A 14,565-nucleotide genomic window follows, 5' to 3' on the forward strand; every position below is an offset into this window, starting at 1 on the left:
CCAGTTACAGTGTACGTTTTGTGGAAAACACTTCGTTAGTAATCGTTGCCTAAACTTGCATGTACTGGCTATGCACTTAGGGAAAAAATATGCTTGTGTTAAATGCGACAAAAGTTACATGGCAAAACGAAAGTTGGAAGATCATTACGCATCTAAACACACTGGTAGGCCAAGGTACCAATGCCAAACTTGTGGAAAAAAGTTTTTTTATATAAATGGATACCGTAATCATAATAAACATCTACACCCGATCGAATACGCTCAAACTCTGGCGTCTAAAGGAGTTTCTTCGTTTCCTATCAACGAGCTGTACTCTATGGTTGGCTGTGTCGTTTTCAATGGCGAAAACGGTAATGATTCCAAGGATTTATGCTGTGAGATCTGCCACAGAACTTTTGCTAGCAAGTTAAGATTTGATCAGCATATGAAGATCGTTCATAAAAAGAATGTAATAGGAACGCTCGTATGTACCAAATGTGATAATATACATGACACCAAGAATGAGTTGGAAGATCATTATGTGAGTGATCACCTCGGTGTGATAAGATACGCCTGTGAATTTTGTGGAAATGGATTCTCCTGGAGGGAAGCATATTTTCGGCATCGTAAGGAGCAGCATCCAACGGAATTCGAAGTTTTGGTCAAACAGTATAGCACCGATACAATAACGTACAACAAATTAAATGTAGAAGACGATCTGAATGCTATACTGACCAATGACACTGTTTGCGAAAGAAGTTGTGTGATGTGTGTTCAAATATTTCCCACGGAAAACGAGCTCCACCTTCATATGCAGAGCTTGCACTCGACGCCCGAAAAGTTTGCCTGTAAGCAATGTTTCAAGAAATTCACCATTGGGTCACACTTGGAGCTTCATTTAGCTGAAATGCACGTTGGCAAGCCTTGGGTAAGGTGTGAATTGTGCGGAGACATCTTCGACTCTAAAAGTAAATACTGTTTCCATCACAAAAGGAAACACCCTAAGGAATACGCTAAATTGATTCAAGAGAAGAGCTGTAATCAACTGTACGAAATAGACGGCTATACGATTGTCGAACGGGTTTCTTTGGAAAATGAGCTATCAGTCTTAAGGTAATAATTGTGTTCTTTTGGTTAACAATTTTTATTTAAATTTTCTATTTCTCTTATTTAGAGATTCAAATGATGAACAAGATGCTGTAATTATAAAGATAGAACCCTCTGCAGGAGAACCAGTGGATCACAGTGTTCACGAAGATGGCATAGCGGAAGTACAAAACACCGATTCCGAAAGCACCACTCATCGGTGCAAGCTCTGCAGAAAGACGTTCAGAAACAACAGAAATCTTTCCAAACATCTCAAGGATGAGCATCAAAAACGCAAACATCAATGCGACACTTGCGAGAAGAGCTTTTCAACTCCGAGGCATTTGGAAGAGCACAAGTTTTACGCTCATTACAAAAAGCCCTTGTACCGATGCACCTTGTGCGGAAAAACTTTTTTTACTAACCCTCCTAGCTTCTTTCATCGGAGGAAATATCATTATGAGGAGTTGGAACGGGCAGAAAAACCTCTGCCTTCATACGCATTTATTGAAAGGTTGAGAGACTGATGTTTTCAGGGGACTGAGATAAACGGAGAATCATCGTCAATGATCAAACAAATTTTGCATCCAATGATTGAATTTGTGGCAATTTGTTAGAGAGAATTAGAAGGTTTAAGTTAAAATGAGAGAAACCGGTGCTCAGAGAGAGTGAAAATGTGCTAATTGTTGCAATTTGTTAAGGTGGCATCCATAAATTACGTAACGCAAAAAATGCACTTCTTTAACCCCCTCCCCCCGTATGTCACATATCGTAACATTTCGACGTACCCCCCTATGAAAATTACGTAACGCGGATAATAACCCCCCCCCCAGGTTTTCGTTTACTGATTTCTTGAGGTAAAAAAAGATTTTAACATAATTTTTTTAATGTTCTTCAAAACGGAATAAATATCTATCCAAATCGCTTCTTAGTACTCATTGATGATAACTCTCTGATAAAATATATTGATTGTCTTATTGCGAGTTGCTCTGTGCTTGTTAACTGATGATCTACCTTGTTTATTTTATTTTGTTCATACTCCTGCTGAACTTGTTATGCAAAATATACTCCACTTAGTAATATTCGTCGGAATAATCAAAATTGCATTTTTTATACCAATTGAGAAAAATTGTAAAATTTTCGTCTTATGGTTGAATTGAGTTCTTGGGGGTAAATTTACAAATATTCGGTTTTCCGCTAGATATTTCACGTATATTCAATACACTTTTTAAGGAGTCTATCTCAGAGTCTTTAAAAAGGAAAGGTTTCAAACTAGTTTCAATTATGTTGTAGCTTACAAATTTTAAGCTGATTTTGGTTTGCATATCATTCTGCAAAAATTGCATGACTTAAAAATAGTAGCGATAAAACTGAATTTTTTAAGGAAAATCGTTACGTAACGATGAGTATACCTCCCCCCCCTCCCCTATGTCACAAGTTGTAACACTTGAGCTTACTCCCTCCCCCCCTAAGAGCGTTACGTAATTTAGGGATGCCCCCTAAGCAGTTGTGGAATTTTGATCATTACCATTTCAAATGCACAGAATTCTCTCTCCACTGCAATCCCTCGGATGTTTTTGCCTGAAGAATCTTGGATTTTTTTCTGTTTTTTGTAAAAATAATCCTATTCAAGTATGTAGCTTATAAGTAATGATTTCAATATTGAGATGAAAAAAAATACAAACTTGTCAAATCCTGAAATTAATAAAATTGCACATTTTTTATTAGGCCCGAAAAGTACCTGAAACCGTACCATACGGTATATGATTTTTTTTATCCAATTTTAACCGCGTTGCGTTGGACAAAAGTTGTCATCACATTAAAGAAAAATGCTCCCTTCTCAATCTCAACTGTAAACTGTAAAAAAATTATGTATTTATGTTAATTTTTAAATAATATTACATAATAATTTTTGTTTTGTTTTTTTCAATATTTTAATTATTTGGAGTTGTTTAAGCAATTTAAGTTATTTAAAAATGTTTGAAATGAGTGAAATAGTTTTTAGTTTCATGTGCCAAATTAAAAGTGAAATAGGCAGAGAAAGTGTCAATGGGAACACCCGAAGATGATGCATTAAAATGGATAAAATCGAAAATTTCGGAGCAACGCAGCCGAATATGGGAGACCAACAGAACAAACAAACTAAGCGAAATAAAGTCAACAACCGGAAAATGGATAGATGTAACAAACAAAAAAGATCAACGCATCCTTACGAGACTACGAATAGGACATACCATAATGACGCACGATTATCTACTGAGACATGAAGAACCGCTGATACCTGCAACATCCAGAGAACGGAATTGATCAATGGTACAACGTTGGCAACATCGGGCGCAATTAATACTTAAATGGGTGACCAACCAGACAATAACATATTATCACAAAATTACTCGTCTTTCAAAAATTCAGATGTTAACAAAATTTGTATACAACAAAACGTTCTAGCAATACCAGATACAGGTGGCGCTATCCATTCATATAAAACAGAAGCGAGCACTGGTGACCGGGATTGAAACTAACTTTCAGAATCGCCAAAACACGCACGCTCCTTTTTTCAAACTCAAAATTAAGTTTGATCGAGGTTCAAATTATAGTTCGATTCTATGAACTTAAAGTTAAGTTCCCTTTTTCCTACTTGCGATGGTTCAAAACGGAGTTCGAAATGCGAACTCAAAACTACTCCTTCGGCGTGGAATCAAAACTGAGTTCGACCTTATGAACTAAAAATTGAACTGTCTTTGTTGGACTGGAGCGAGTTCACTTTGTAGCGGAACAGCAACCAATGAACACGTCGCTAAAATTTGTCACTCCAGAACCAGACTTGTAAACCATCGACATTCTCGCTGACAGTCGCACAGCCTGCTTCCATCAATTTCACTGTTCTCACCATCAAACGAATGCGACCAAATACTAACGCAACAGCCGACTACTATCAGTTGAAATGTCACGCATTCCCCTATGCGTGACTGTCGAATGAGATTTCGTGTCATGGTACACGAGAACGATGATTTGATGGTCAAACGACGAGAATTCCCGACAGTTTATGACGTCGCCTATCCCTTTCACGCAGCAGAAAGTATAGGCTCATTAAACGAAGGTAATCCATTCTGTTCACTCTCTCCTGCGTAAAAAATATCCGCTGCTGAACAGGGCCAGGCGTGTTTGGATGTGTTGGTCGAACAATGTGGAATGATTGATTTGCAACGCATGGAATGATAGTCAAACGACTAACCACTACAAATATCCGAAATATCATTTGACATTTTTTGCTCTCCGATCAAACGATAGTGCATTTCATGATAATCAAGAGAGATGTGTTGTGACCGTCTCCGAAAAATTTCAAACGATGGTGACCGCTTACAAGACTGTCCAGAACTACTACCGAAAAACTGTAAAGGAACGTCATAGTGGAATGTCCGCCGTTGTGAGCGAAAAACTGTGTCCGTCATTGTCATCATATAGTGAGCCGCTTGGAATGTCCGGGAACTTCCAGAAGTTTCCGGAAGTTAGATTAAGATGAATTAATTCTATTATTGTTCAATTCTCATTTTCTTTCTCCAAGAATATACACTTTCACCGATATACCGAAAACAAAAAATTACAAAAATCAATTAAACGGTGGTCAACTTGTCTTAGGATTTAAGATTCAGAATTCAGATTCAGAATTCGGATTTCGAACTCTGATTCATAATTCATGTTCAGAGTTCGGATACAGAACTCAGATTCAGAATTCGAATTCAAACATCAAATTCAAAATTTAGATTCAGAATTATGATTCAGAATTATGATTTCGACTCTGAATTCAGATTGAAACACACATTCTGAATTCATATTCACGATTCAGGAAAAGAAAATCGTTAGTTTTATTTAGATATTCAATTCAGGTTGCTTTTTTTTTGTTTGTTATTTATTATCAGTCTAATCCAATTTTATTGCTGATCATCGAAAACACATTCATTAGGGAATATGGCTAAAGTCACAGCTTTTACGACACTCCCAACAACTGCCTATGACATGCCGGCAATATCAATTATAGCTCGGCACCATCCACTCGTTTATTCATTCATACATCAGAAACAGCAAACTATGCCAGTCCGCCTTCTTTTGAATGAAACGCGATCAGTCGTGAACCGATTGATCTTTCGATTCAGGCAGCCTGGTCGGAAAAAGTCTGCCCACCGACGTTTAATAAACCTCTCCAAATGGACGAAGAAAGGTCATAAATCTACTCCTCTACTCAGAGATTGGAGTCATTTTTTTTTTTGGTTTTCCGCAAAATACAAAATCATTTCTCCAAAATCTCACCTTACTCCCAAAAACAACAGCTTAAGGGAGCAGGGACAGAAAACGCCTCAAATCGCCCAGTATAAAATCTTCAGGCTATATACAAGTTTATGACGCGCTAAATCAGTCATTTCCCGTGATTTGACTGCGCTGACCATTCTCAAGAAAGAAAAAAAAACAGGCCACACGAACCTAACTGTGGGATTCGCGGGGCCCAGATTGACAGGAAGCCGCGATCAAGATTTATTTCTTTAATTGGCCCTGCCGAACGATCTCCCGATCGATGCATGGGCTAGTTTTTCGGTGCCAACCTTTCTACGCACACACACACTCTCTCTCGGTGAGTCGATTCAGTTTTGATATTTCTTTTTTTTCTTAGACATTTTTTTCAATTTCGAGAGGACGAACCACATAATTGCCCATAGTCAGCTATTTCCCGATCGGAGTCTGCACCACGTTCATTCACTAATTAGCTATTCTGAATCGAGAGTGTGCCCGGTAGCTCAGCGTTTTTGGTTATGGAGGAGGAATTTCTCCGGGAAGGAAATTACCCCGGAAATCGTCGGTTTGCTGGCTGACACATTTCAAATGGGACAGTTTTTACACTTCAAATGAGGTCAAATATTTCGAGTTTGTTCAATTTTGAAACCTCAGAGACCTTTGCGTGAACGAACGAAGTTTGGAAGTTTATCAGAACTTAATAAATTAAGTCAAGTCAGTCAAGTCAGTCAAGTCAGTTAAGTCAGTCAAGTCAGTCAAGTCAGTCAGGTCGGTCAAGTCAGTCAAGTCAGTCAAGTCAGTCAAGTCCAGGGTTGGCATAATTCAACGGTCAACGGTAAAATGGTCCTTCAAACTCATTTGACTGTTCCTTAACGACCAGTCACTTCGTTTGCCAGTCATTCACTCCCCAGTCATTTGAAGCTAAAATAATAACCTAGTCAAGCAATCGCATTTAAACGACCGATGACGAAAAAGAAACGCATTTATTATTATTGTTACTCCTGCCAGCAAGCCGAAGACGACCGAAGACGAAAAAGAAACGCATTTATTATTATTGTTGCTCCTGCCAGCAAGCCCGTTTTCAGTTTTTTGTTGCTATTGTTGCTCTCTGCCAGCAAGTCGATCAATTAGTTGTACCTGCCGGCAGCAGCCGGTCGAGGATGTGTAGGAGCTTCGCCAGTCGCATGACGGAGAAATGTTGATGGTTGTCGTGCTTTATCCGTCATGCGAGTAGTGAGGCTCCGTCAGTTAAGTAAGGTGCCGGTCGTTTGATGAAAAAAAAACTAGTCGGGTCAAGCGTGACGGGCGAAATTTACCAACCCTGGTCAAGTCAGTCATGTCATTCAAGTCAGTCAAGTCAGTCAAGTCAGTCAAGTCAGTCAAGTCAGTCAAGTCAGTCAAGTCAGTCAAGTCAGTCAAGTCAGTCAAGTCAGTCAAGTCAGTCAAGTCAGTCAAGTCAGTCAAGTCAGTCGAGTCAACCAAGTCAGTCAAATCAGTCAAGTCAGTCAAGTCAGTCACGTCAGTCAAGTCAGTCAAGTCAGTCATGTCAGTCAAGTCAGTCAAATCAGTCATGTCAGTCATGTCAGTCAAGTCAGTCAAGTCAGTCAAGTCAGTCAAGTCAGTCAAGTCAGTCAAGTCAGTCAAGTCAGTCAAGTCAGTCAAGTCAGTCAAGTCAGTCAAGTCAGTCATGTCAGTCATGTAAGTCATGTAAGTCATGTCAGTCAAGTCAGTCAAGTCAGTCGAGTCAACCAAGTCAGTCAAATCAGTCAAGTCAGTCAAGTCAGTCAATTCAGTCAAGTCAGTCGAGTCAACCAAGTCAGTCAAGTCAGTCAAGTCAGTCAAGTCAGTCAAGTCAGTCAAGTCAGTCAAGTCAGTCAAGTCAGTCAAGTCAGTCAAGTCAGTCAAGTCAGTCAAGTCAGTCATGTCAGTCATGTCAGTCAAGTCAGTCATGTCAGTCATGTCAGTCAAGTCAGTCAAGTCAGTCAAGTCAGTCAAGTCAGTCAAGTCAGTCAAGTCAGTCAAGTCAGTCAAGTCAGTCAAGTCGGTCAAGATTCAGTCAAGTCAGTCAAGTCAATCAAGTCAGTCAAGTCAGTCAAGTCAGTCAAGTCAGTCAAGTCAGTCAAGTCAGTCAAGTCAGTCAAGTCAGTCAAGTCAGTCAAGTCAGTCAAGTCAGTCAAGTCAGTCAAGTCAGTCACGTCAGTCACGTCAGTCACGTCAGTCACGTCAGTCAAGTCAGTCAAGTCAGTCAAGTCAGTCAAGTCAGTCAAGTCAGTCAAGTCAGTCAAGTCAGTCACGTCAATCAAGTCAGTCAAGTCAGTCAAGTCAGTCAAGTCAGTCAAGTCAGTCAAGTCAGTCAAGTCAGTCAAGTCAGTCAAGTCAGTCAAGTCAGTCAAGTCAGTCAAGTCAGTCACGTCAGTCACGTCAGTCAAGTCAGTCAAGTCAGTCAAGTCAGTCAAGTCAGTCAAGTCAGTCAAGTCAGTCACGTCAGTCACGTCAGTCAAGTCAGTCAAGTCAGTCAAGTCAGTCAAGTCAGTCAAGTCAGTCAAGTCAGTCAAGTCAGTCAAGTCAGTCAAGTCAGTCAAGTCAATCAAGTCAGTCAAGTCAGTCAAGTCAGTCAAGTCAATCAAGTCAGTCAAGTCAGTCAAGTCAGTCAAGTCAGTCAAGTCAGTCAATTCACTGACAAACATGAAAGAAAAAAAAAACCAAAAAGTAACGGACTCACCAGGAATGCCAAATTAAATGCCAATTCTAGATGTTGAAGGAGTTTGAGATACGCCAGAAAAACTGCTTGGTTTTTATGGAAGGGTTTACTTCCCAAAAGTTCCGTAAGTCCCCGTCACTAGTTTGGTTCCATCTAAAAATCTCAGCCAATTTTCCGGACATTGAAATTTGTTACAATTTTTGATGACAGAAAAAACGCGTCCTCTTTACTCGGTCACAGCCTACTAAGTCCATAAAAAAATAGTCCTGTAATAAAATTTGCGAAACAAATTTCGACTACGAGAAGTGAAATGAAACAGAAAATTTTTCATCCAAACTAGGTTGGTTTTTTGAATAATTTTCTCTATGAGCTAACTAATTGTCCGTTTTCTAATCGTTTTGTAGTGGATACAAAGAAGGGGAAATGAAAAATATCCCTGGGACACCATTCATCGTGGTCTGGTAATCCCACCATGCCGAATCGAAACCAGATCACTTTGAAATATTGAAGCACATTAAAAACTGGACCGGAGAGGAGGGCGCCTAGTTCAGTAGAAGATCGCAATCCACTTGGCTAGCCAAACAAAACAACCTACACAACCCCGGGATTTGGAGACATTTAAAAAAAAAAACACAACACAAGCAACGAACCCCCCGAAGAAAAAAAGAGCACCAATCCACTTCTGCTAGACAACCCGTTATTCGACTGAAGAAGAAAAATATGGGTGGATAGGAATTGTTAATCAGTAGACATCGTGTGTTCATAATCGATAAATCATCGGAAATTATTGACCATGCTTGGGGACAACTTCCTCCCTGAACCCGACTAGCGTAAGTTGGTTTCAAATTCAACCTCGACGAAAGTCTGAAGGGCCTCTCCGATTTGAATACGAAATCGATTAAAGTTCAAAAGCATACAAATTTGTATCGGAAAAAGACCCTCGAAAGATGTTTGCACTAGTTTTCTGTCTGGAATCTCACACACTAACTTTTAACAAGGAAATCGGCCCTGCCCTCTAGGAAGCATTTCTGAAATCAGAATGTGTGGATGTGTGTAAGTTATGGTGGATGAGGACCCGTGTCAAGTGGAAGAATGTCGAATAAATATGACAACATCAGTGGCTTTCGAGGAGACACTATCGTACGCTTAATTAATGGAGAATCCCCCCGGCTGCCTGTAAATCATAAGCGTCTGATAAACATCTGTTGGAGCTTGCGTTCTCGCTTCCCCCCTTGTTTCTTTCGTATGGTCAGTTCCAAGCTATCCTCCGAACATCTTAAACCGGGGGAAGCTACTGAGTGTTTGGAATTCCGAATTCTGAAGCGTCAGAATAAGAAATTTTCGTCATGTGATTTAGCTAATTTTTTTTTGAAAATATCACATTTATCGAAGATTAGGTTTGAGAAATGCTGATTTTACTCAAAACAATTCATACTTAAAGTCTGTTTCACATGAAATCTGGCCGCATCTTTTCATTTACTGCAGCGCCCCTACTTGTCACATCGCAAATCTATTGACAGTGTTTTGATCCGCACACTTAATGTTTTCTCCTGTGGTCGGAACGATTTCGTCCTGTATTTTCAACAGCTGAAATTACAGGACGATTTCGGGACAGAAAAAGAGCTCAGGAAAACAACTGTCAAATTACCCTGTAGCTTGGAGACGATTTTTCCCTGTAAATTTCAAGTAGTTTTGAAATTCTCCTGTGGATTCGAGACGCGTTTATTCCGAGCTTGTAGGAAGTTCTGTAATCGTTTTTTGCACTCTCCCTTTCTCTTAAATCCATCCCGATTTTTATCCTATTAAATAAAAACAATTTTTTTTTGTATTTCCGAAGTGAATTGTATATTTTAGAATATAAATCATTTTAAATAAACACTATATGGGGTCACTGGAATCACTGAACTTAACAGAATTAACATAGACAATTGGTCGTAGCTAGAACAGTGCATGGTGAAGTGGGTTTATCGATCGCGCTTACCAATAGATTATCTGATTGGTGATATTCAATTAATGATGACCGCTCTATTGATTAGCGATAACCCGTTGTTGATTGGGAATTTGATCCTGCTCCTCGAAGATCTTGTTCCCAGCATGCTGTCACCATCTTACGGTGAAAAAAGTTCTGGTGGTTTTTCGTCCCTGGTTCCCGGCCCAGTGGTGGCAAATTGTTGACAAAGTTCTTCCTGACCTTCTGGGACCAATCAGAATCGGTCATATCAACGAATCTAAACAGGAAAAAACAATTCAAGTTTGAGTTCATTTGTTGTTTTCATGTTCTTTGTCAAACTTGAAATGAGAAATTTGAATAGTTACCTCCTGCTCTCGTATGATATGGTGAAAGATTGTTCGGCCAAAATTACAGCATATCGAAGCTCTGCATGGACCTCACTGCTGAGGTCGCCGCTTGCTGTTTGCTCTTGTTGCATTTTCACGTCCTGTTTAATGATCTGCTGCTAGGGCGTGCCTGTTGTTGATTTGATGGGGCTGCTGGGTCACTTCCAAATATTCATCGGGTACTTAAGCGATTTTTATTTTACGTAAACAGCAACAAATACTTTTAATTAATCAGGACTTAAACGTTCAACAATAAATGACGCTGTTGGATCCATTAACAGCAACGAGCGGCTACCGGAAGAAAAAATAACGAACTGAACTCTTTCGCGCGTTTTTATTCTTTGCACTGGCGAGAAAGCAAAAAGAAATCCGGTTGTTTTTGCAACAGGATAGAAAGGGATAGGAAATATGACAAGAAATGTGTCTACAGCGATTCAAGAGAACACTGTCCTGAATTCACGGGGTTGGTTAGAGTTCCTGTGCTCTCGTAGCAAGTTTGTCTCGGATTTCAGGAGAGTTGAAGCGTCCCGAGATTCGAGTGAGTTCTCATTCGAACTTCGTTTGAATTGAGCTGTGTTCCTGTGATACGGAGAATCATGGTCCCGAGCGGGATAAATGCAATCTTAGTGTGCGGATGGTTTGTTTACTTAGTGGTGAAAATTTCATCAAAATTGAAGCAGTCAGTCAAAAGTCATCGACGATGGAACGCGAAAGGCGAGAGAAAATTCTGCACACTCACGTAGAGAAACCGACGACGTGGTCAGGGGTAAAGATCGCGAAATTTCTGAAATATCAAAAATCGACTGTAAATTCGGTGCTGCAACGTTACCGGGAGACCCTAACGGTGGATCGAGCAAAACAAACCAGGCGTAAAAGTGGATCATATGACCGGAAGCTGCGAGCAAAGGTAATTCGATCAGTTCACAATAATCCTGGAATCTCCTTGCGTAATTTGGCGAAAAAGTTCAAGACGAACCACAGTATTTATTTGCGAGAAGGCTTGCGTTCGTATCATGCAAGCAAACACCCAAACAGGACGTTGAAACAAAACCTGGTTGCCAAAACCAGGGCAAGGAAATTGTACGAGAAAGTGTTGACCAAGTACAACGGATGCATTTTGATGGACGACGAAACATACGTCAAAATGGATTTTGGACAAATACCCGATAACAAATTTTACCTTGCGAAGCGTAAAGAGAATGTTGCGGGTAGATTAAAGTTCGTTTTCGTAGATAGATTTGCTCGTAAGTTGATGATTTGGCAAGGGATCTGTAGTTGTGGGAAGAAGAGTAAGATTTTCATCACTGTCAGAATGTCTCCAGAAGAGGGTTTTGCCATTCATTCGGTCCCTTAAAGGTCCGGTGAAATTCTGGCCGGACCTCGAAAGCTGCCACTACAGCCGGGATGTCGTTAAGTGGTATAAAGAGAACAAGATCGATTTTGTTGAAAAAAGTATCAATCCACCAAACTGTCCAGATTTTCGTCCCATCGAGAAATATTGGGCAATAGTTAAGGGCAAACTGAAGAAATGTGGCTGAACCTTGAAAAAAACCCGCTCAAATGGAAAAGTGGTGGAACAAGATGGCGAATGAGGTTACCAGCAGTACTGTGCAGAAAATGATGGGTGGTATCAGAAAAAAAAATTTTGAAAATTCATCCGAAAAGCTGACGAATGATTTTTATGTATTTTTGCCTTAAATTGCAATAAAAACCCTACAAAATGACATTTTTACTTTTGTTGTACGTTATTTCTTTGCGGAGAAATGATCTATTTTATCCGACCAGATTCTATGTGAAACAGACTTTACTTATTTAATGGTCCCGCGTCTGTTTGATTATAAGCTTTTGAGACTTGACTACTATTTTACATGGCGGTTTCCTTAAATTTTGCAAATTCCCAATCTAAAAACTTCTGAACTCTAAAGTTAAAATGTTGGAATTTAGAATAATCTATGCGCGGATCGATCATTTCTGCAGACGTTCAGTGGAAGCCAGTCGTGATGGATAGCACAAAAATCTCGGAGACATAACAAAAGAGGGATCAGATTACCAAATAATCAAGAATCCGAGATGCAATCGGATGCGATTGATTTGACTCGAGATGGTCAAGGCTTGGTGACGATGGAGTCTCGCCCTATTCTAGAAAAAAAACCGGGTTGGGGGCCAGACGACAAGAAGAGCAAGGAACTCGCTTTACGATAATTAAATTATGAATGTGGTCCCGTGATCCCGTTCTGTTTGCCGCTGTCAGCATTTTTATGAAGTCCCGACCGAGACACTCAGACTCTACATAGGTACCTACATAGATTGCTTTCAGGACGGGGCAAAAAATTTACGGCCGAAAGATGGCCAAATTAATGGCAATCAGATTGACTGGTTGATCGACCGGCGTTATGGATGCGAATCGATAAGACTGGCTGCGGACCCGTCGAAGTTCTTTTCCTTTGCTGGCGGCGAATTGTTTTTTTTTCGTTGATACGCGAAATGACACCGGTTTTGTGGCAAAAATGACAAGAAGCGCGAAAAGTGAGATTGGTCGAGCCAGCAGAGCAGCCGCAATTTACGATCTTCATTAAATAGCGACGTATGGATCTATAAAACAGCATGACGTCCCAGAAAGAACAGTCCCGCGATTGCGATGGCGAACAATCAGCAAATGGTTCTGAGGCTGATCTCGGTCTGGTCAGACCACGCCAGGACAGGTATCTGAGTAATCTGTCGGATGGTATTAGTTTCATCTTTTACAGTCAAATGGACTCGAGACGTGCTACCGAAGTGAGACGCTTAAAGTGACATTATACATTTATTAAATCTAGCCTTACATGGACTTTTGACGCTTCGAGGGAACAAAATCAACAAATGGTAGCCTCTGGTCCGGGTTCTTCATTCCTGATGGTTACGTGATCTTAACGCGATAATGAAATGAGTTTTATAACGTTTAGCCACCTTATGATTAACAGTGGTTTTATTTGACGGACTTTGACTTCATCGGAGAAGATGAATTCTGAGACCGGAACCATACAGAGTTTTTCACTCTACTAAACGTTGACGCATGATTTGCAAATTTCGTTTTTATACTCGCATAAAACTGAAGTGCAGTAATTTTTTTTCCAATCTACGCTTCATTTATCTCTTATTGTGAGAAAACTGTTAAATGGTGTGAAAAAGGATTAAGGTCATAACTTTAAAGCGTAAGAAAATCGAAAACAATTCATACAATTACAATTGTTGTTTGGGCAATACAACAAAAAACTACATAAACAAAAAATACTTAAAGATTTTTGTATTTATTTTTTGCCATTTTTATCATTTTTGTATATTACAGTTTTAAGTGATTGTCATTATTGAAAATTTTGTAACATTTATCTTTTTTTATCATTCATGTCATTTTTATAATTTTTGTCATTTTTATAATTTTTTGTTTTTTTGAATTTTCATCATTTTTGCTATTTTTGCATTTTTTGCAATTTTTACAGTTTTTGTCGATATTATAAGTTTTGTCATTTTTGAAATTTTTATCATTTATATCTATTTGTGGTTTTTAGAATTTTCATCATTCTTGTCAATATTGCAGTTTTTGTCATTTTTGTTATTTTTAATATCAATCCCATTTTAATCATTTTTGCCATTTTTATCATTTTTGTCAATTTTTAATTTTTGGAATTTTCATCATATTTGCATTTTATGTAAATTTGTCATTTTTTGAATTTCGATCATTTTTGCTACTTTGTCATTTTTGATATTTTTTGTCAATATTGCGATTTTTTGTCATTTCTGCCATTTTTAGTTTTTTTTTGTCATTTTTACCATTTTTTTGTATTTTTTGCCATTTTTCATCATTCTTGTCAATATTGTAGTTTTTGTTGTTTGCATCATTTTTTTTTTTATAATTTATGCCATTTCAGTCATTTGTGCCATTTTTATTGTTTTTGTCATTTTCTGAAATTTTATCGTTTTTGAATTTTCATTTGCCCTTTTTGCCATTTTTTTAAATTTTGACAATATTTGAATTTTTTTCATTTTTCCATTTTTGTTATTTTTTTTTAATCATTTTTGTCAGTGTCATTTTAAGAATTTTCATAATTGTTGTCAATAATGAATTTTTTGTTATTTATGTTGTTTTTGTCATTCTTGTAAATATATTATTTTTGGAATTTTCATCAGTTTTTCCACTC

At 38.7% G+C, this 14,565-nt stretch overlaps 2 protein-coding genes across 2 annotated transcripts; one reads left to right on the top strand and one right to left on the bottom strand.

Moving 5' to 3' along the window:
• The first annotated feature begins 6 nt into the window (after nt 1-6).
• On the top strand, nt 7-2,766 carry LOC129745555 (zinc finger protein 845-like). Its single transcript, XM_055738686.1, has 2 exons — nt 7-1,092; nt 1,154-2,766. The coding sequence occupies exons 1-2, from the start codon at nt 71-73 to the stop codon at nt 1,590-1,592; spliced, it is 1,461 nt and encodes a 486-aa protein (XP_055594661.1). The 5' UTR covers nt 7-70; the 3' UTR covers nt 1,593-2,766.
• A 7,223-nt stretch (nt 2,767-9,989) lies between these two features.
• On the bottom strand, nt 9,990-10,673 carry LOC129744230 (uncharacterized). The gene is made up of 2 exons (XM_055736649.1): nt 10,370-10,673; nt 9,990-10,281 (listed from the first exon to the last, which is right to left on the bottom strand). Exons 1-2 carry the CDS (start codon nt 10,480-10,482, stop codon nt 10,086-10,088), a joined length of 309 nt encoding a protein of 102 aa, XP_055592624.1. The 5' UTR covers nt 10,483-10,673; the 3' UTR covers nt 9,990-10,085.
• Between the last annotated feature and the right edge of the window lie 3,892 nt (nt 10,674-14,565).

Source organism: Uranotaenia lowii, chromosome 2 (assembly GCF_029784155.1).
Source record: "Uranotaenia lowii strain MFRU-FL chromosome 2, ASM2978415v1, whole genome shotgun sequence".
Taxonomy (NCBI): domain Eukaryota; kingdom Metazoa; phylum Arthropoda; class Insecta; order Diptera; family Culicidae; genus Uranotaenia; species Uranotaenia lowii.

What these genes read in the sequence shown, in the direction of transcription:
- LOC129745555 (XM_055738686.1), top strand. Translation starts at nt 71, where the DNA reads ATGCACTTAGGGAAAAAATATGCTTGTGTTAAATGCGACAAAAGTTAC. An exon ending in AATGAGCTATCAGTCTTAAG is followed by an intron (nt 1,093 to 1,153) that starts GTAATAATTGTG and finishes TCTCTTATTTAG; the next exon opens with AGATTCAAATGATGAACAAG.
- LOC129744230 (XM_055736649.1), bottom strand. Translation starts at nt 10,482, where the DNA reads ATGCAACAAGAGCAAACAGCAAGCGGCGACCTCAGCAGTGAGGTCCAT. An exon ending in ATATCATACGAGAGCAGGAG is followed by an intron (nt 10,282 to 10,369) that starts GTAACTATTCAA and finishes TTTCCTGTTTAG; the next exon opens with ATTCGTTGATATGACCGATT.